Here is a 19,705-nt window from a genome sequence, read left to right as displayed (position 1 = left end):
CATGTTAAAGTTTCACAATTTGCATCTGACTATTGCAGTTTCCTCATCCCCATGCTGCCTGGTTTTCGTGGGTGGTCCTATTCTCAGCAGTCCCACAAGGTCTCTTCTGTCAGCCAGAGGCTCGTGTTTCATTTCAGCCCCAGAGATACATTTTGATGAATCAACCTGTACTACAAGGCTGCAAAACAGATATAGGCACAAGTTGGTGTGTCTCTTTTCTTTCTGCTAGTCGTTCCTTGTACTGTGGGGTGTCACTATATGAGCTTGAAACTTTAAAATTGGGGGGGGGGGGTTTTCTCAGAACCAAACATTAAACCAGGAAGGTAAAGCAAGGTGTGGGAAAGGGGTGATTAAAAGGGGTGTGGTCAGAAGTAGGATTTCCAAATGATGAGAAAAACAACAGCCTAAACGGCTAGTGTGCCTTTTACAGCCAAAATAGGGTGTGGCCATCAGAGCAGAGAGGGGGGTGCCAAGATTTTGGGGTTGTGGACACATCTACAAACCAAAGCAATTGTCATGCCCCCCCCCACAAGCACTGCTGGACTGCGACCCCATCACCCTTGATAAGTGGCTAAGTTAGCTGGGGATCATAGAATCATAGAGTTGGAAGAGACCACAAGGGCCATCCAGTCCAACCCCCTGCCAAGCAGGAAACACCATCAAAGCATTCTTGACATATGGCTGTCCAGCCACTGCTTAAAGACCTCCAAAGAAGGGAATCCACCACACTCCTTGGCAGCAAATTCCACTGTCGAACAGCTCTTACTGTCAGGAAGTTCTTCCTAATGTTCAGGTGGACTCTTCTTTCTTGTAGTTTGAATCCATTGCTCCATGTCCACTTCTCTGGAGCAGCAGAAAACAACCTTTCTCTCTCCTCTATATGGGATCCTTTTATATATTTGAACATGGCTATCATATCACCCCTTAACCTTCTCTTCTCCAGGCTAAACATACCCAGCTCCCTAAGCTGTTCCTCATAAGGCATCGTTTCCAGGCCTTTGACCATTTTTGTTGCCCTCCTCTGGACACGGGATGATGCTGAGGATATTCTAGAGCTGGTAAAAGGTTCAGAAAAGGGAAACCCAAATGATCCAGTGGCTAGAGCAGCTGTCCCAATGAAGAAAGCTTACAACATTTGGGGGTTGTTAGTCTTGGGAAAAGGCGAGCAAGAGGAGATATGATAGAGGTGTATAAAATGATTAATAGTGTGGAGAAAGTCGATACAAAAAAGTTTGCCTCCTTCTCTCATAACCCTAGAACTCGGGGGGATCTAATGAAGCTGAATGTTGGAACAATCAGGACACCCAAGAGAAAGCCGTTCTTCACACAGCAGCACATCATTAAACTGTGGAACTCACAGGAAGCAGAGATTGCCACCAAAAGTCCATGGAGGCTTACGGCTTTCCCATACTTTCTCTGCTCCCACTGCTTTCCCCTGGGAAAACCACTCTCTAGCACTCAATTGGAGCAAATGGCAATTTGGGTTTTCTCCAGATTGATGTTTGCTCTGATTTAGTGCTAAAGAGGGGAAAGGGGGAAACCACTTGGATCTGTACTTTCTAAGCACGGGACAAGAAGAAGTGCAGATGAGCCCATAATTCCCAACATCCCTGACCACTGGTCCTGTTAGCTAGGGGTCATGGGAGTTGTAGGCCAAAATATCTGGAGGGCCGCAGTTTGGGGATGCCTGCTCTTATCTGTAGCTACTCCATTGCACCAACTCTCAAAACAGAAAGTCACAGTGATTCATTTCTACCACTGTGGGGCAGTGGAACTCTTAGCATAGCTGTGTCTAATGCAGCTGCTAGTGCCGAGTCATGCTCCTTGCATCTAGGGGTGCCATGTCACAGTGGGTGCGGGATGGGGGCAGCTCAGACCCCATGTTTCAGATGGCCCTTCGAGAGCAGCTATATTTCTGGGTTTATAGGCAAAACAAATACCGTATTGTTACAGTAAAATGGGCTATATATTGGACAAAACAGCTGGTGTTCATGTGACCTTTCTTGTTCTGCGTTAATAGCAATACTGCAGCTATTGTGGGGTGTAAAGAGTACAATGCTGGGTTGCATACAACCAAGGAAATAGACCCATTTAAATTAACAAATGTTTGTCATGTTGAAAAACTTCAATGGGTCTACTGTGAGTAGGATTAGCATCGGATACAATCCACTCTTTAGACGTTTTTTGTCAGCTTAACTGGGCCAGTGTACCCTTCAAACTTGGGCTCCCAACATCGCATCCATGGCGCTAACAGACACCCGCTTTATTACCTGCCAAGGCCTCCTGCCCCTCCCAATCCTTATTTTTAAAAATTGAGGCTTTGGTTGTTTGGTGGGGAGGTTGCCTGTTTTCATGTGGGTTATGGGTGTTACCTGCTTTTTTGTGTTATTTTGTTTTTGTTTTATTTGGGATGTGTACGTGACTTACCTTTTTTCAGAGGGGGCATATCTGAGCATCACCAATTTTTCTTCTGTGATATTGGTATTTTGTAGTTCCCATAGGAGATTTCCAAATGTGCCCCCAGCTCACAAAATGTGGGAGACCCCTGTAGAAAGGGGCAAAAATGGCCCCTAATACTGCATGGCCTGTCCTACAGCAACTAGGACTTTTACTGCCACACCCACCTTTCCAACCAACCAGTTCCTGACAAAGAGGCACTATGGGAGTTCAAGGGCAAATTCCAGCCAAGCAAAGACACTCGAGAGGGAGTGGAGCAAGGCCAGTGAGGGGGTGGCTTAAGAATGGTTGGAGGAAGAGTCCCAAGGGCCAGATAGAGTGGCCTGGGGGGCCACATTCACCCCCAGTCCTGGGGTTCCCCACCACTGATATAGGTCACACCCAAGCCATACATTTACAGCACTCTTATACCAGTTTTAAAAGTCATGGTTCCCTGCACAGTTTCCCAGGAACTGAAGTTTGCCCCAGCCTATAGTTCTCAGGACAATTGACAAACTACAATTCCCAGGATCCACATTCCCCAATATAGGTTGTTCTGTACCATTATCTAAGGGACACTTCTATTTATAGTTATTGTACATTAAAAACTAAAAACAAAGTTTATAAAAAGGTCATGAATCAATGAGTAATAGCCACAAATAGCTCTCCAGGAATCTAGTTGCTTACTAAGCCTTGCAGTTCCCAACTCAATAAAGTCTCTTGTGACACAACTGGTCAGCACATCCAGCTATTCACTGGGCCAGACAAGACACACCATTATATATTACAAGGTTTTATTATTTCTAATGGAAGCTTCTATGTGGGTGCTATAAATAGTAAAATTATCATTATGGAATGGCCCGTCTCTATTTTCATGGGAGAAATGTTGGAGGGCATGAAAGTGGGTCATGGATTACCTCTCTGATACCATCATGAGCATGAATCTGGAGTTGCCCACTAGTTCACTCTCATGGGCACTTTCCATCCAAGGAATGCACACAGCAGAGAGTTAACTCTTTGCTGTCAATTATAACACTTGCAGTCACTTCTACAGCTCTGGAGACCTCCACAGACCAATCTAGCGGCTAGGCAGCTATTCCCAGTTCTGTGCTCTATGGAGCAGTTGCAGCAACTGGGAACACTCCCCCTCCACCAGCTGATGCACCTTCTCCTGAAGGGCTGTGTGCACGTAGCCAGAGACTAAGCCTGCGTGGAAACTGCTTCTGCTCTGCCTGCTTCAATTCTCTCCTGGTGCAGGAGAGGGTGAGGAAGCACCCAGCCCTTCACTTGCCTGGCTTGCCTCTTCCTCCAGCTCTGAAGCACCCCCTGCCTCTGATTCTTGCCTCCTGGCTGGTATAGGTCCCCAGAGACCACTGCCCCCCTCTCCTGAGTAGACTCCAGCCCCCCTTCCCTCAGTGCACACTCGTCAGCATCCTGCCAGCCCCTGACATTTGCTCATGGAAATACCGGTAGTAGTTTGCCCTGGGAAAGGCCAGCAGGATTTTGGGTGAGATAAAATGAAACACTTCCACTAGCGCAAGCACTTTGGGTTGTGCCACAGAGCTTCCTCTTCCTCCCCTCTTCCATGTGCTCCCTGAATATGCTCCAGGTTTTGCCACAAGCCCCTGGAGCAGATTCAGGGGACACATGGAAGGAGGAGAGGGAGGGGAAGTTCAACTGAGCAGCCCAAAGTGCTTGTGCTAGTGCAGGGGTGGCCAACTCCCAAGAGACTGCAATCTACTCTCAGAGTTAAAAACTGGCAGTGATCTACCCCTTTTTTGGGTTCAGGTCAAAGTTGTTCAGCTTTTTTTTTAGGAAGGAAAGCCCTGTTTTTTTTGGGGGGGGGTTTCAGGTCAAAGTTGTTGAGCTTTTTTTTCTTTTTACGAAGGAGGAAGACCTGTTGAGCTTCTTGGGGGGCAGCCGGTTCACAATCTACCTGTTGGATGTGCCTGTGCTAGTGTAACTGTTGAGTTGGTGAATACTCTGTGCCACTAGACACTGGGCTTGCACCCATTTCTGACACATTAGTCCCACAACATCTGGAGGGGCACAGGCTCCTTATCCTTGAGCTTCTGTGTTTTTGACATGATTATATATAGATGGAAATGTTACTATTTCTAATGGCTTTTTATTGCTGTGAGATGCTTTGAGCGCAACCTGGTTGCTTGGAAAAAGTGGCACACAAACCAAAAGCAATATTAAATCAAATCAATAGCAACCTTACATCAACATTGGCAGTGGGAACAAATCTTCCACCATACCACACAGTAACAGGACAGCTTAGGCATAGGCAACATAGCAAGCCATTTTGTTACATGCTCTGTCCCTCACATACCTTGTGACTGTGTCTCCCTGCCACCGAGTGTTTGCCTAATGATTGGGCCGGCCCGGAAGGCAAAGGTGGCAATGCAGATTTTGCTCACAGTAGGACCTGCAGGGTTTGGTGCAAGTGTGAGAGAGGTGTACCAGGCTTCTAAGCAACTCCTGGCGCTTATTGGTAACTGAAGGAGCTCTTATTACCTTCTGTGTGTGAAAACGGGAGGCTTCATTCTGTCCTTTCTATTCCAGAGGTAAATTCTGGTTTTTCACAAAAGCCTGCCTGAACCATTCTGGACATCTGCAGATGTTCTAAAAATCTTAAGTGTGCAGAGCCTCCCACCGATACTGTCCAATGAGAACTCGGATCCACAGTATACATTTAAAACATATTTAGCATCAATTCAAAGCATTCTCCCAAAGAATCCTGAAAACTGTAGTTTCTGCTTCACAGAGCTACCATTTCCAGTGTGCTTAGCAAACTAAGGGCATGGAGCGCTGACTGACAGTTGTGGCAGGGGGAATGGAAATTAGTGTCGGTGGGTAGGTGGAATGGAGTATCCTGAAAAAGGTCATGGCAGGCTGGCTGAACAGCAGCATTCCACAAGGCAACATATTGTTTGATAATCCCCAAAAGTAAACGCCCCCCCCCCTTTTGCATCTCTTCCGTGTTGGAAATTATGGTGCATCTTAAAAATGCCTTTTTGGATATGAAGCTCCTCTAAGACAAGAAGCTGGCAGACGAGAAAGACATTGTTGCATTCAGGATGGGTGAGCTCCTATCTGTTCAAAACACATCTGCAGCTGCTCCCTTCTCCTCCCAAGTATCTAGTTACAACACGGAATGACTGGCATTAGCAGATACAAATTTTATGTTGAAGACAAGCAGCTGGTTGTTATATTCCTGCATTTAATACAAAGTTCAGGTTAACTGCTGGGTAGTAATAATAACACTTCCCTCCTATTAACACAGGCTTCCTCAACCTCGGCCCTTCAGATGTTTTTGACCTACAACTCCCATGATCCCTAGCTAGCAGGACCAGTGGTCGGAATTGTAGTCTCAAAACATCTGGAGAGCCGAGGTTGAGGAAGCCTGTATTAACATCTGCTTGTTTATGAACCAGTATTTTAATTTAAACAGGATTGCTTAACTCTCCCAAAATACCATCAGCTGCCATGTTCAATATCTCCAGGCATTAGTAGGCAATCACATTTAGCTTCCTGTCATGAAGCTTCACCTGTTGGTTTCTGTCTACAAATCAGAGTCCTGTAAAAGGGCCAGAAATGGCCACTACTGCAGGGTTGGGCACTACAGCCTTCCCAATACTGTTGGACTCCAACTCCCATCAGTCCCAGCCAGCATGGCCAATGGTGAGGGATGCTGGGACTGGGAGTTCTAGGCCAGCAACATCTGGAGAGCTCTAGGTGGTGGTTGCAGAAGGGTGTCCAGATGCAAAAGGAGACAGGAGACAGGAGAGGCGTAGGAGAGGAGATTTCAGCAGGTCTAACCTGTCCTGCAAGCTGCACCTGCTGAAATGCCTTCTTCTGCACAACTACTGAAGGCCTAAGAGCCCTGGTCTCTTTTGCATCATTTGCATCTTTTGCGACTCTTAGAAATGGGTACAGAGTTCAAATCACTGTGACCAGTTGTATCTCCTTTGATATGCAAGGCACCTACACTATATTACAGGAATGGGGGATCTGTGGCCTACCAGATGTCATTGGCCTTCAACTTCCATCAACCCCGGCCAGCTTGGACAATGGTCAGGGTGATGGGAGTTGTCTTGCTTGTGGTCTAACCCATAATGGACATTAGGCTGGTTAATGTGAGAATGGCATGCTGGATGAGGCTGGCCACTGGCCTGATCCAGCAGGCTCTTCTTACATGCAGGAGGGTGGTCTTTTTTGCATCTCCCACCCTGCCGGGAGGGTGTGCATATGCATTACACACTGCAGAGGCCATGTGCGATTAATCTGGGCATTGTCACTTGCTCTGCATGCCTTTCTGCTTTCTCCATGCCTACACCGCAGCTTCACCTGTGTTACCTGAGGCCCTCCAAACCAGAAAGACAAGTTGCTGAAGAGACTGGGTCAAGGAAGAAACACAAAAGGTGGTATAATTACTCTGCTAAGTGGAGCCGCTCCCTGTCACAGGAAAGCTCTGCACTAGGGAAAGCGAACTGAATCGGGGTTTATGTCCTCTTTGAACTTCAGGGACAAAACCTACAGGAAGCGAATGAAATGAGCAAGCAGATGTGAGCCAGCCAGCAAATCCTACGTACTAACACTCCCAAGCATAGCTGCCAAGTTTTCCCTTTTCTCGCAAGGAAGCCTATTCAGCATAAGGGATAACTTGGCAGCTATGCTCCCAAGACCGTAGGACAGGCAAGAAGTTGGTTGGGCAGCTTGTTGTGGTCAGGAAACTGCCAATCCAGAGACAAAAGCTGGAAGTGTTTCCCGAATATTGATAGAGCCAGACTGCCAAATGACTTCCACAGTCCAGATGCTTGAGAAACATCTCCTTAGAACTTGCCAATTCCCATATGAATGGGCCCCAAAGGTGGGTGCTGAAAGACTAGGCCCTTTTAGTGGGAATGTTGAGGCTGGGCAGCCAAATGCAAAGGAGGACAGGACTACACCTGCTCAAATACAAGTTTTAGTACTTGTAGGCCAGCAATATCTGGAGGGCCATAGGTGGTGGCTGCCAGGGGTGCCAACTTCAGGGGGTCCTGGGCACACACAGCCACTGGTGGAGGAAGGGGCGCGCGCTGGGTGCATTCCGCCCTGGGTGTCATCCCTGAGGTGGGTGACATCACTGCCCCACCCCCATGGGACGCTCACAGCTTACCGTGGGTGCCGCCCCCCTGGGACGCTTGCCCCACCCCCTGGGACACTCGCCCTGCCCCTGTGGGCGGCTAACCCCACCCCCAGGTGCACAGCATGTGTACTGCTCTGGGTGCCAGAGCAGCTAGCGCCGCCTCTGCCCACAGCAATTTTTCTGTGGGTGGCCGGCCCCTATCCCCAGCTGCAGCGGAGACACAGGTACCAGTTTAGTTGCTGCCGCGAGGCGCGAGGTGCCAGAGCGCTCACAAGCCTCACGCCACCATGTTGCTGTTGCAGTGTTGTGATATGATGTTATGTTACGACATCACATTGCGGCATCATGACTTCAAGGCGTGAGGTGAGTGCGCTGGGCATTCCAAGTGTGGGGCTCAAGTCAGTGCCACTGGTAGTTGCAGTTGGTTGTCCAGATGCAAAAGAGGACAGGATTTCTGAACTTTGAATAGAGGCATAGGAGAAGAGATTTCAGAAGGTCGAACAAGCTGCACCTGCTGAAATGCCTCCTTCTTCACAACTACAGAAGGCCTAAGAGCCCTGGTCTCTTTTGCATCATTTGCATGTTTTGCGACTCTTAGAAATGGGTACAGAGTTCAAATCACTGTGACCAGTTGTATCCCCTTTGATATTCATGACACCTCACTATATTACAGGGATGGGGAATCTGTGGCCTACCAGATGTCATTGGACTTCATCTTCCCTCAACCCCGGCCAGCATGGCCAATGGTCAAAGGTCACTTGGCAACCCTAACACTGTTCAGACATCAGCAGGCTTATAATGGGGATAACTGAAATCTCCTGTGAATGCCTATATCTCAATTTGCTAAATGCAGAGCTACAGGGACAGACGATCGTAGTTTAAAAACTGACAACCCGACTGCCATACAATGTTCACTGCAGATAAGGTTGCCAAGGGACCTTTAGACCTACTGCCAGAATATCGCAGCCCCATCAAGTAAAACAGATCTCTTATATCCAGACTAGGATAACCTCCATGTCATACCTTTAAAGCGTGTGGCTGCCCCCAAAGAATCCTGGTAATTGTGGGTTGCAGAGAGACGGCTTGCACTGCAGTCTGCCCCAAGCCACACATGCACATACATGGCTGATTGTGTCCTACTGCACATGTTCCTTTGAGGAAAAACACATCTGGGAAGGAAGAAACAGTTTGCAAGGGGAGGGGAGAGTTGCCGCAAGAAGCAGTGAGTGGAGAAAAGGTCAAATGGCCCCCCTTCCCCTGTGCTTAGAAGAGAGTGATCATAGGTCAGTGATAGACTGCATGCTTTTTATGCAGAAGGTTCCATTATCATGTCTCATATTTTTAAGGGAGCCTCCAGGTAGTATTTTGCAGGAAGGACTAAAAAACATGCCATAATTTAAAGTGGATTAAAGTCATAGGAGCCAACTCCTAGGGGCCAAGGTCCCTTTGGTCGCCCAATAAAATATTAGAGCCCCCCCCCCAGTTAATAGGCATTGCAATTCAAATGGTGTGTGTGTGCCCATTTCTGTCTCGCACAGATCCACTTCCTTTGTTTCCCTTATTGGTCCATTACCTCACCAAGAAGCTAGCTTGGCTATTCCAATAATTAGAAGGGGGCTCAGGTATTCAGCCTACCCCCCCCCACTCATAACAATACACTACAAATCCACACTATTTTAAAGAGAGAGAAAGAGTATTTGTGGTTTGTAAATGGATGAAGAAATGCATTGTAAAATATGGGATGAACAAATGATGAACGGAAAGACATGTAAACACTCTGCAAGCAAATCAGGATAAATTTAGGATGAATGTTCATGGTCACATAACTTCCCCATAAACAAATCAGAAGGAATGCTCAATGAAGACAGCCTGACCCCTGTGAAAGCTTTGTGCAAGCAGATCAGGGTGAATGCTGAATAAATAGGTCATCTGAAGGTACCCATAATTTGCAACAGAATAGTGGGGGTTGCCTGGGCATCATCTGGTGTGCCATCATTAGCTCCCTCTGGAAGATCTAGCAGGGCTGGTGAGCTCAAGGAACAGTCTGAAAAGTTCTGGAATCTGGGGGAACAATCTTCAGTCTACAGTCATACCTCGGTTTAAGTATGCTTCGGTTTGAGTACTTTCAGTTTAATTACTCTGTGGACCCGTCTGGAACGGATTAATCCACTTTCCATTACTTTTAATGGGAAAGTTTGCTTCAGGTTAAGTACGCTTTAGGTTAAGTACAGACTTCTGGAACCAATTGTGTACTTAAACCGAGGTACCACTGTACTGCTCTGCAGCTGAAACAGCTGGCTAGAAATAATAATAATAATAATAATAATAATAATAATAATAATAATAATAATCTATTATTTATACCCCGCCCATCTGGCTGGGTTTCCCCAGCCACTCTGGGCGGCTTGCAACAGAAAAATAAAACAAAACAATCTATTAAACATTAAAAGCCTCCCTAAACAGGGCTGCCTTCAGATGTCTTCTAAAAATCTGGTAGCTGTTTTTCTCTTTGACATCTGATGGGAGGGCGTTCCACAGGGCGGGCGCCGCCACCGAGGAGGCAACTTGGCTTCCCGCAACGAGGGAACTGCCAGAAGGCCCTCGGCACTGGACCTCAGTGTCCGGGCAGAATGATGGGGGTGGAGACGCTCCTTCAGGTATACTGGACTGAGGCCATTTAGGGCTTTAAAGGTGAGCACCAACACTTTGAACTGTGTTCGGAAACGTACTGGGAGCCAATGGAGATCTTTCAAGACTGGTGTTATGTGGTCTCGGTGGCTGCTCCCAGTCACCAGTCTAGCTGCCGCATTCTGGATTAGTTGTAATTTCCGGGTCACCTTCAAAGGTAGCCCCACGTAGAGTGCATTGCAGTAGTCCAAGCGGGAGATAACTAGAGTATGCACCACTCTGGTGAGACAGTCTGCAGGCAGGTAGGGTCTCAGCCTGCGTACCAGATGGAGCTGATAGACAGTTGCCCTGGACACAGAATTGACCTGTGCCTCCATGGACAGCTGTGAATCCAAAACGACTCCCAGGTTGCGCACCTCGTCCTTCAGAGGCACAGTTATCCCATTCAGGACCAGGGAGTCCTCCACACCTGCCCGCCTCCTGTCCCCCACAAACCGTACTTCTGTCTTGTCAGGATTCAACCTCAATCTGTTAGCTGCCATCCATCCTCCAACCGCCTCCAGGCACTCACACAGGACCTTCACTGCCTTCACTGGTTCTGATTTGAAAGAGAGGTAGAGCTGGGTATCATCCGCATACTGATGGACACCCAGCCCAAACCCCCTGATGATCCCTCCCAGCGGCTGCATGTAGATGTTAAAAAGCATGGGGGAGAGGACAGAACCCTGAGGGAACCCTACAAGTAAGAGCCCAGGGGTTTGAACACTCATCTCCCACCACCACTTTCTGAACACGGCCCAGGAGGACTGTTCAGTTGGTGGGTTGTGAGCCACCTCTGTTTTTTTTCTTTCTTTGCTTTATAATTTAAAGAGAGGAAGGAAGGAAGGAAGGAAGGAAGGAAGGAAGGAAGGAAGGAAGGAAGGAAGGAAGGAAGGAAGGAAATACACCCCTATGGAAGGAGAAATGAATAGCTTTGCAAGAGAGCTAAAGGTGGTCTGAAAGAAGGATCACACTTTGTAGTTGTATTCACTCATCTGAGGTGCTTCCACAAAGTAGCACAGGAGAACAGGATGCTAGACTAGATGGGCCATTGGCCTGATCCAGCAGCCTCTTCTTATGTCCTTATGAATTAGATCGATCAGTGTTTCCTAGGTTCCCATGAGATGATGTGCCATCACTTGATTCGTGGGGAAGGGTGTGCTGTGCCTGGCCTCCCACATATGCTGCATCTAGGGAGGGTCCTTTTTAGCGAAGATAAGAGATCCTGCTGGATCTGCTAGATAACCAGGGCTAGTCTCACTTCTCAGAAAAGTTTCCTCCCACTTTAAACCGGCCACACCTTCTTTATCGGACGGTATGCACATAGCCCAAGTTGGGAAGTGGCAATACACACCTCCTACCCTTAGAAAGTAGCTTAAGATAAGCTTGGCTCAGTCTTCCTAATCAGTTGAAAAGTAACAAACTGTACTTTTTGGAGACTGGTGGATGTGTGCCAGCTTGCTAGGACAAGGAGGCTGAAGAAGGTCAGAGTGGAAGAGGCTTATCCACCTAGTTAAGCGAGACTAACTCTACTCTGTTTTCTCTTTTCTTCACTTCTCTGTTTGTTTTTTGTATTCTTTTCTCGGTCACTTTTTTGTTTTCTTCACTTCTCACTTCCCTCTGTGGCCCCCTAGCCTCATCCTGTGGCCCTCCATTTACATGATTTTCACCTGTGGCCCCCTTGGAATATCTTGGGGGGGGGAGGCAGGGGGCCATATGGCCCCTGGTTGAGAAACGCTGGTTTAGACTATGTCTGGTCTTTATTGAGCATTTGTTCTGATTTGTTTGTGGAGATGTTATACAGCGATGAGCATTCATCCTGAACTCATGGAGTGTTTACATGCCTTCCTGTTAGTCATTAACAGTTTTCAATGCATTCCCCCACCACTTTCCAAGTGATGAAAATTCTGCGTATTGATTTTGTTTAAGTGGATTTATTGTCCTAGGATCCTGACAAAATCCACTTCAAATGTGCAAACCTAAAGTTGTGGCATGTGAGTGAATCCTACCTGCAAATTAGTGACAGTCCAGAGGCATCTGTCATCCCCCAAAACTTGAGGGCCACAGGTTCCCTAATCTCAAAGCCCAGGTTGCAAGAAGTATACTGGAAAAGAAGTATCCAGTAGGTGCTTGTGAGCATTTGTGCAGTGATACTTCCACAGGGCAATTGCTATATTAATGAAAGCACTCTCTGGGAGAAATTATTACGTTCCCAATCACAAAATATTGGCCTAGGTCCAGTTCTACTTTTAGATAATTGCAAGCAACTACTTGACCAGGAAATATGCACATTTGGCACCAGACAGGCCCATTGTGTTTGGGGGAGGCTTGAGGAGCATCATGATGTACAAGCACATCTGCAAGGACAACCACATCAGTGGCACACAGGCAGTGGACATAAATATGATGTACAACAAGGAGGGGGGTCTACATCTCTCATCATCCCTGGCCATGCTAGTTGGGGCTGATAGACATAGGGAGTCCAACAGCATGTTGAGGGCCACACATTCCCTATCCCTGATGTACACGATGGATCTAAAAGCCTGGTTCTAGACCAACACATTTATTGTGGCATGAACAATTGTGGGCTTAGAGACCACTGCATCATACACTTGGGACTGTTGTCATCAGCTGGGAGGCACATGGGTGCAGAGGGAAGAAACATATACAGTTGGGACAAATGGCAATGAAATGCAGGAAGCACAGTCTTGTGACAATTCAGTGAGAGCTTAAGTGTATGCGATAAAATCATGGTGTCCTTTCTAAACAACATTGGACTCATCCACACTTCCTTTTGTGCTGTGCTCTCCAGGCACAGGTCCAGGATTTCTTTTGCTTAAGTAGACCAAACTGGATGACTTTGATGGAAGCTCCCTGAAATATTTCTTAGTACCCCGTTTGTTCTTCCACCATTCAGGCACAGTGATATCAAGACCCTATAAGGCATGGAATACTAAGATATCTGAGTTGATTTTATTTCTTTCCATTTAACATCTTGCTTTAATGCCTTCACCTTGCATCTTAAATTTATTACTGACATTTTTGGGGGGGATGTGTTTTAAAATTATATTTATATTTAGATAACCTCTTCATTTTATTGTTTTTACTTTATTTATTTCACCAGAGATCCACAAAAATACATTATGAAAATCTGTATTCCTGTATATACTACACACCACAACTTATAACAGTATACACCTATAAAACTCGTAGAATCATAGAATTGTGGAGTGGATCCACATGTTAGTAAAAACCTTTGGAATGGGTCTTTGGTTTTCTGGAGAATTTGTAAACAAAATGAAGCTCCATCATTCTCCTGTTTTGTTCCTTTTGCCAGTGTTTATTTGTGAGTTAATTTTTCTGTCAGGGCGATATGCCATATTCTCTTGCACCGAGCATTACATTCGCACCTTCCAAAATGCTATAACCATAGGAGCAGCTACTAAGAGAAATCCAATTAGTAGCATATCCACCAAATCATTTAAAACAGATTGGGTAACGCAACATGCGGATGTGTTTCCCTCATTGCCACGGCGGATACCCTTGTAGTAAAGCGGGTAACGCACCCCAAACCCCACACGGAGTCTCAGTGTGCCCATGCATGCGCTCACGAAGTAGCCCCATGAAGTCATCACAAGGCGCTGTTCTTAGCAACCCTCCCATGCCATGCGTTGCAAGCCCGCAGACTGCATGCATGCGTGCCTTAACTCATTCCCCGTTCCGTAGAAGATGAACGGTTTATTTTATATTGGCAAGTCTTCTTAAGCCGTCTTCCTTCGAGCCAGCCACAGCCCGTCAACTTTACTGTGCCTGCTTGCATTCTGAGCGTAGCATAATACCAATAATAATAATAACAACAACAACAACATTGTACAGTGTTGTACAGTACAGTAATTCGCTTTCCCCTTTGGAGCGGGGCGGGAACAGACAGGACCCGATCCCGCCCAGTGGGCGAGAGCCTTTGCGCTTTCTGTTCCCGGGGATTTGCTGGCCAGCCTGTGAGTCACGGTGCGCGCCTGCAGGATTGCAGCAAGCGCCTGCCAGGAGGCTGCAGCGCGGGGCGGCTCTTGCCAATCGTTCGCCCGCTTTTGCGCGCAGCCATTCGCTGGACCTGGTCCGCGGGGGCGTGCCGGGGGGCGGAGGGGTGTTACTTGAAGAAGTGAACTTTCTCCCCCCTCCTTTCCTCCCCTCCTCCTCCTCCTCCTTCCCTCCGCGCTCTCTTCCCTCTAGCAGCTGCCGCCTCGGGTCTGGTTGTCGCTCGGATGGCGCTGAGCTGCGGCGTCGGGGGAAGAAGCAGCAGCCAGGCTGCGGCGCCAGGCAGCTCCGCGTCGGCGGTCGGTCCCGGGCTGCTGATGGAGGTCGAGAGCCCCGGCGAGGAGGATTACGAGAGCCTGCCCACCAGCGCCACCCTGGGCACGCACATGATGGCCGGGGCGGTGGCCGGCATCCTGGAGCACACGGTCATGTACCCCGTGGACTCCGTCAAGGTGAGCCGGGAGTGCGCGCGGCGGGGGTCGCGGGAGAGCCTGCGAGCCGAGGAGACCCCCCTTGCCACAGTCCCGGGGCAGGGGACGCGCGCGCGCCCTCGCCACCCTCCGGGCGAGGGACCTTCCGCTGCCCCCTTTCTGGCGAGTCCTCGTTGCCCAAAGCTGCTGGGGCTCAGCCGTCCGAGCGGCAAGTGGCAGCGGCTGCCATGCATGTGTTTCCTTCGCCCTCCCGTCATTGCGTGGGGGGCAGGTCCCGGGCAGGGCAAAAGTCGGGCTGCGCTGCAACATGGCAGTGCCATCTAGGCTCTTACAAGCAACATCTCTTTAAAGGTAACAACTGACAACCCCCCCCCCCAATTAAGCCAAGAGGGGCGTGTTTTGCTGACTGCCCTCCGCCACCCATATCCTCAAATTGCCATTTCTTGTATTTACTACTACTTACAAATAGGATCCACTCATTCTGCATATTCATGCAGTCTAATAATAATCGTGCTTCAGCACTGCAGCTGGAAATGCTGTTTCTGCTAATGAGACTAAGGATGCATATAATAATAATGATAACAATAATAATTTATTATTTATACCCCGCCCATCTGGCTGGGTTTCCCCAGCCACTCTGGGCGGCTTCCAGCAGAAAAACAAAACAAAACAATCTATTAAACATTAAAAGCCTCCCTAAACAGGGCTGCCTTCAGATGTCTTCTAAAAATCTGGTAGCTGTTTTTCTCTTTGACATCTGATGGGAGGGCGTTCCACAGGGCAGGCGCCACCACCGAGGAGGCCCTCTGTCTGGTTTCCTGCAACTTGGCTTCTTGCAACAAGGGAACTGCCAGAAGGCCCTCGGCACTGGACCTCAGAATGATGGGGGTAGAGACGCTCCTTCAGGTATACTGGACCTGGCTCAAAGCACATTTTTCCTCCACCCTCTGAATCTCAGGAACTGGAATTTACTACAATTCCTGGCACCCTTAACAAACTACAGTTCCCAGGATTTTAAATATATATTTTACTATGGGAGTGTGTGCTTTAAATATACCGGTATGTCGTGTACACAGCCTAAGAGATGCTGATGTTCTGTGCAGTGAATCATTGGCAGAGAGCACCCCTCTTAAGCAGTCAGTGGACCAGGGGGACTAGGCTAGTCCCCTAAATGTTCCTAGTAAATTAGAGTATTAAAGCCTGGCTCCTCCTTCCCAAAGTCCAGGAAGCTTCTGCCCACCTTAGGGAGGGATGTGTGTTTGACTTCCACACCACTGCTAGTTTCTCCAGTTCTTAGCCCAATGCACTGGGCGCTGTTAACCCCGTGAATTGTTTAGTTACCACAGTCAGGATTAAGGAGGGAATGTGCCTAATTCATGTTAGTGAGAATAGAGTAGGAGGAATGGTGGCTGCAGGACTTGGTGTTCTCCTGCTGCTAAATATTAAATTTATAGGTAATCTTCAATCTTTGCTTCCCCCCCATTCTCAGTTTAGCAGCCCTTCTCCTGCGTTCTGTTACTTGGAGATGGCTGCACCACCTTCCTAGGTGAACAGGTGAACTGCTTTCCCTCCTGTCATTTCAGTTGGTGGTTGGCTCTTACCAAACACTTCGCAGGAGTATTTAGAAGTGAGCTCTGGTGCCCATTTTAGCATTATTGCTGAAGGGGTACCATGGAGTTCCCCTGCCCATCTGCTAGCAAGACTGCATTACTGTATCCAATTTCTTGACATGTGTGTGTGTGTGTGTGTGTTCATTGTTCAAATCAATTGCCAGTGTGCAATCCTAAGCATACCGTGTTTCTCATATTTTAAGACATGTCTTATATTAATTTTAACTCAAGAAAATAAGCCTATGGCTTATTTTCGGGGGTGTCTTATTTTTTGCCGAGCCCCGACTGAGCGGGAACCAGCAAAGGCAGCAGCCCGCCGCCGGCATGGAGCTCGGCAAAGCGCGCGCTCTGTTGGAGCTCCATGCCGGCGGCGGGCTGCTGCCTTTGCTGGTTCCCGCTCAGTCGGGGCTCGGCAAAGCGCGCGCTGCTGCCCTTGCCGGGTCCCGCTGGGTCGGGACTTGGCGCGGCGTGCCCTGCCATACCGTACCAGCATGTCTTATTTTCGGGGTATGCCTTATATTTCGCCAGGTCTTGAAAATCCTGCCATGCCTTATTTTTTAGGGGTGCCTTAAAATATGAGAAACACGGTATTTGTTCAGAATCCAGTCCCATTGTGTCCAGCAAAACTTAGCTGGAAGTAAGTATGCATAGGATTGCAGCTTACAGAACTCAGACTAATGTTAACGTTGCTTTAACAAAAACAAAAACAAAAAAGAGCCACTCTTCCCACCCCTCATTGATCAGGTTTAGTCTCATTTGCACACACACATTCATAGAATCATAGAACTGTGGATTTGGAAGGGACCACCAAGGGTCATCTAGTCCAACCCCTTGCAATGCAGGAATCTCAACTAAAGTCTCCATGTCAGGTGGCTATCTAAGCCAGGCATCCCCAAACTGCGGCCCTCCAGATGTTTTGGCCTACAACTCCCATGATCCCTAGCTAAGAGGACCAGTGGTCAGGGATGTTGGGAATTGTAGTCCAAAACATCTGGAGGGCCGAAGTTTGGGGATGTCTGATCTAAGTTCTGCTTTAAAAATCCCCAAGGAAAGGAGAGTCCACAACCTTCTCAGGGAGACTCTTCCACTGTTGAACAGCTCTTACTGTCAGAAAGTTCTTCCTGATATTTAGTTGGAATCTCCTTTCATCTAACTTGAAATCATGGATTCAAGTCCTACCCTCCAGAGCAGGAGAAAACAAGCTTGCTTCATCTTCCATGCAACAGCCCTTTAGATATTTGAAGATGGTATCGTTCTAAGTTCTCTAGCGATATTTAGTATAATAGGCTAATGCTTTCTGCCACTCACTTGATTGCAAAAGCAGTCTGGCAGCATGGTTATGTCTAGTAACAGCATGGGCGTGTGCCTGACGTTAAAACTCTCATTAACAAAAATGTGGCAATGTGCTACTTGCTTGCCTTGCGAAGCACACTCTGGTTTGGAGCAGGAATTTGTGTGTTGCTCAAGAATGAGGGAAAATGCAGTTGGGTGGCTGGCTTCCCTCCCTCAGTTATTCTTGTGGCTGGGTGGCGATTCCCTGATCTCAGGTTTTGCTAAGTGCAATCTTGAATGCCAGGAAATTTTCCGTGGCTTGACTTGGGAGTAGCTGTCTCCTGTCAGCTATACATGGAACACAGCAAATGTGCCTGCTCTGTGAACAGAGGAAGGCCACAGCTCAAAAGGAGAGTGTGAGCTTTGCACACAGAAGGTCCCAGGTTCAATCCCTGGGGGAGAACACTGGAGAGCCTCTACCAGTCAATGTAGACATTATTGGTCTGGCCTGTCTTGGTATAAGGCAGCTTCCTATGTTCATGCTATCACTCTGACTTCTGCTGCAGCAGTGGGAATCCTGTACACATGTTTAAAACCTATTCCTACGTTTCCCATGGAACTTCAAGGAACATTGGTTTCTCCACCGCCATTTCATCTTTCATAGCATGTATATCTGCCCCTCGTTTGATTGAATGAGTTGATTCTCAGCTCCTTACTTGAGGTCTACCTAGAGGAATGATGCTTCTAATCAGAGTTGGGAAAATATTTCAGATTCCTAGAACCCTGCACCAGAATTTTAGGAGATAGTATTGAGGATAGGCCCCCCCAACTCAGAGTGTCTGGGCATCTAGTGATTAGGTACCAGGAATCTGATTGGCCCAGCTCCTACCTGAGGGAAGTGGTATTTCTGAGTTGGAGGGTGGCCGTGGTAGTTTAGGGCTGGGCGCAGAGCCAGGATAGAGTAGCAGGGCTGGCTCAAGACATTTTGGTACCTGAGGTGAACCACAAAATGGCACCATGAAACAATGAGTGAAGATCTACATTGGGAACAAGGAGGCAATAAAGATCTTCATCGGGATCTGCTGCCTCTGTGGATCCTGCTGCCTGAGGCAGTTGCCTCACCTTGCCTCATGGGTCGGCCAGCCCTGCAGAGCAGAGAGTGTTTGGGGATGGAACAGTGCCGAAGGGGCAGGTGGCATAACCTGAGAAGCAGCCTTGGTGTTTTGAGGTCAGAGTCCATCTTGTATTGTCCTATTGTAGCTTCCGCTGTTATAAAACAAATTGCCTGCTTTCCTTTTCCAAGTGTCAAGTTAATAATACTCAATGTTGTGCAACTAGGTAGCTAACCTGTTGGACCCCTTTGTAAAGTGGATTAAACACATAAAATTCTTTTGCGTGTGAGAGAAATGCTGGTAAATAAGCCCTAATGACTGGTTTGGTGGTGGTTCAGTCATCTCTATGTAATCTTTTGCTGAGGGTGGCAGGTGTAGGTGAGCCAAAGGTGATGATCATGAACTTGTAGGAGGAGTTTGAAGTGGGAGCAGTGGGGTAGGTGAAGTGAAAAAAGAGACGCACTTGCACACCCTTCTAATAAAGGGCAGCACTGAACAGGTGCAGAACGCCTTTCCCAAACCCAGGAGCCAAATGTAGCTTTGCGCCAACACATTTAGAATGAAGTAGAGAAGCAGGTAACAAGGTTGTCATGCAGACGTGAGCCTGGGTAAGTACCATTAAGGGACCCAGGTGGCGCTGTGGGTTAAACCTAGGGCTTGCTGATCAGAAGGTCAGCGGTTCGAATCCCTGTGACAGGGTGAGCTCCCGTTGCTCGGTCCCAGCTCCTGCCAACCTAGTAGTTCGAAAGCATGTCAAAAATGCAAGTAGATAAATAGGAACCGCTACAGTGGGAAGGTAAACAGTGTTTCAGTGTGCTGCTCTGGTTTGCCAGAAGTGGCTTTGTCATGCTGGCCACATGACCTGGAAGCTATACGCCGGCTCCCTCAGCCAATAATGCGAGATGAGCGCGCAACCCCAGAGTCGGTCACGACTGGACCTAATGGTCAGGGGTCCCTTTACCTTTACCTTTAAGTACCATTATTTGAAAAAAGGAAGCATTGTCTTCA

General features: G+C 47.9%; 1 protein-coding gene across 1 annotated transcript in view; it reads left to right on the top strand.

Moving 5' to 3' along the window:
• The first annotated feature begins 14,376 nt into the window (after positions 1–14,376).
• Positions 14,377–19,705, top strand: part of SLC25A37 (solute carrier family 25 member 37) — a 42,047-nt gene continuing 36,718 nt past the window's right edge. The window contains exon 1 of the mRNA XM_035139213.2: positions 14,377–14,724. Within this exon, the coding sequence (XP_034995104.2) occupies positions 14,500–14,724 (225 nt within the window). The 5' untranslated portion in view covers positions 14,377–14,499. The remainder of the gene's footprint in view (positions 14,725–19,705) is intronic.

This window comes from Zootoca vivipara, chromosome 15 (assembly GCF_963506605.1).
Source record: "Zootoca vivipara chromosome 15, rZooViv1.1, whole genome shotgun sequence".
Taxonomy (NCBI): domain Eukaryota; kingdom Metazoa; phylum Chordata; class Lepidosauria; order Squamata; family Lacertidae; genus Zootoca; species Zootoca vivipara.
Note: the sequence above shows the minus strand (reverse complement) of the source record. Positions and strands in the feature narration are given on the sequence as shown.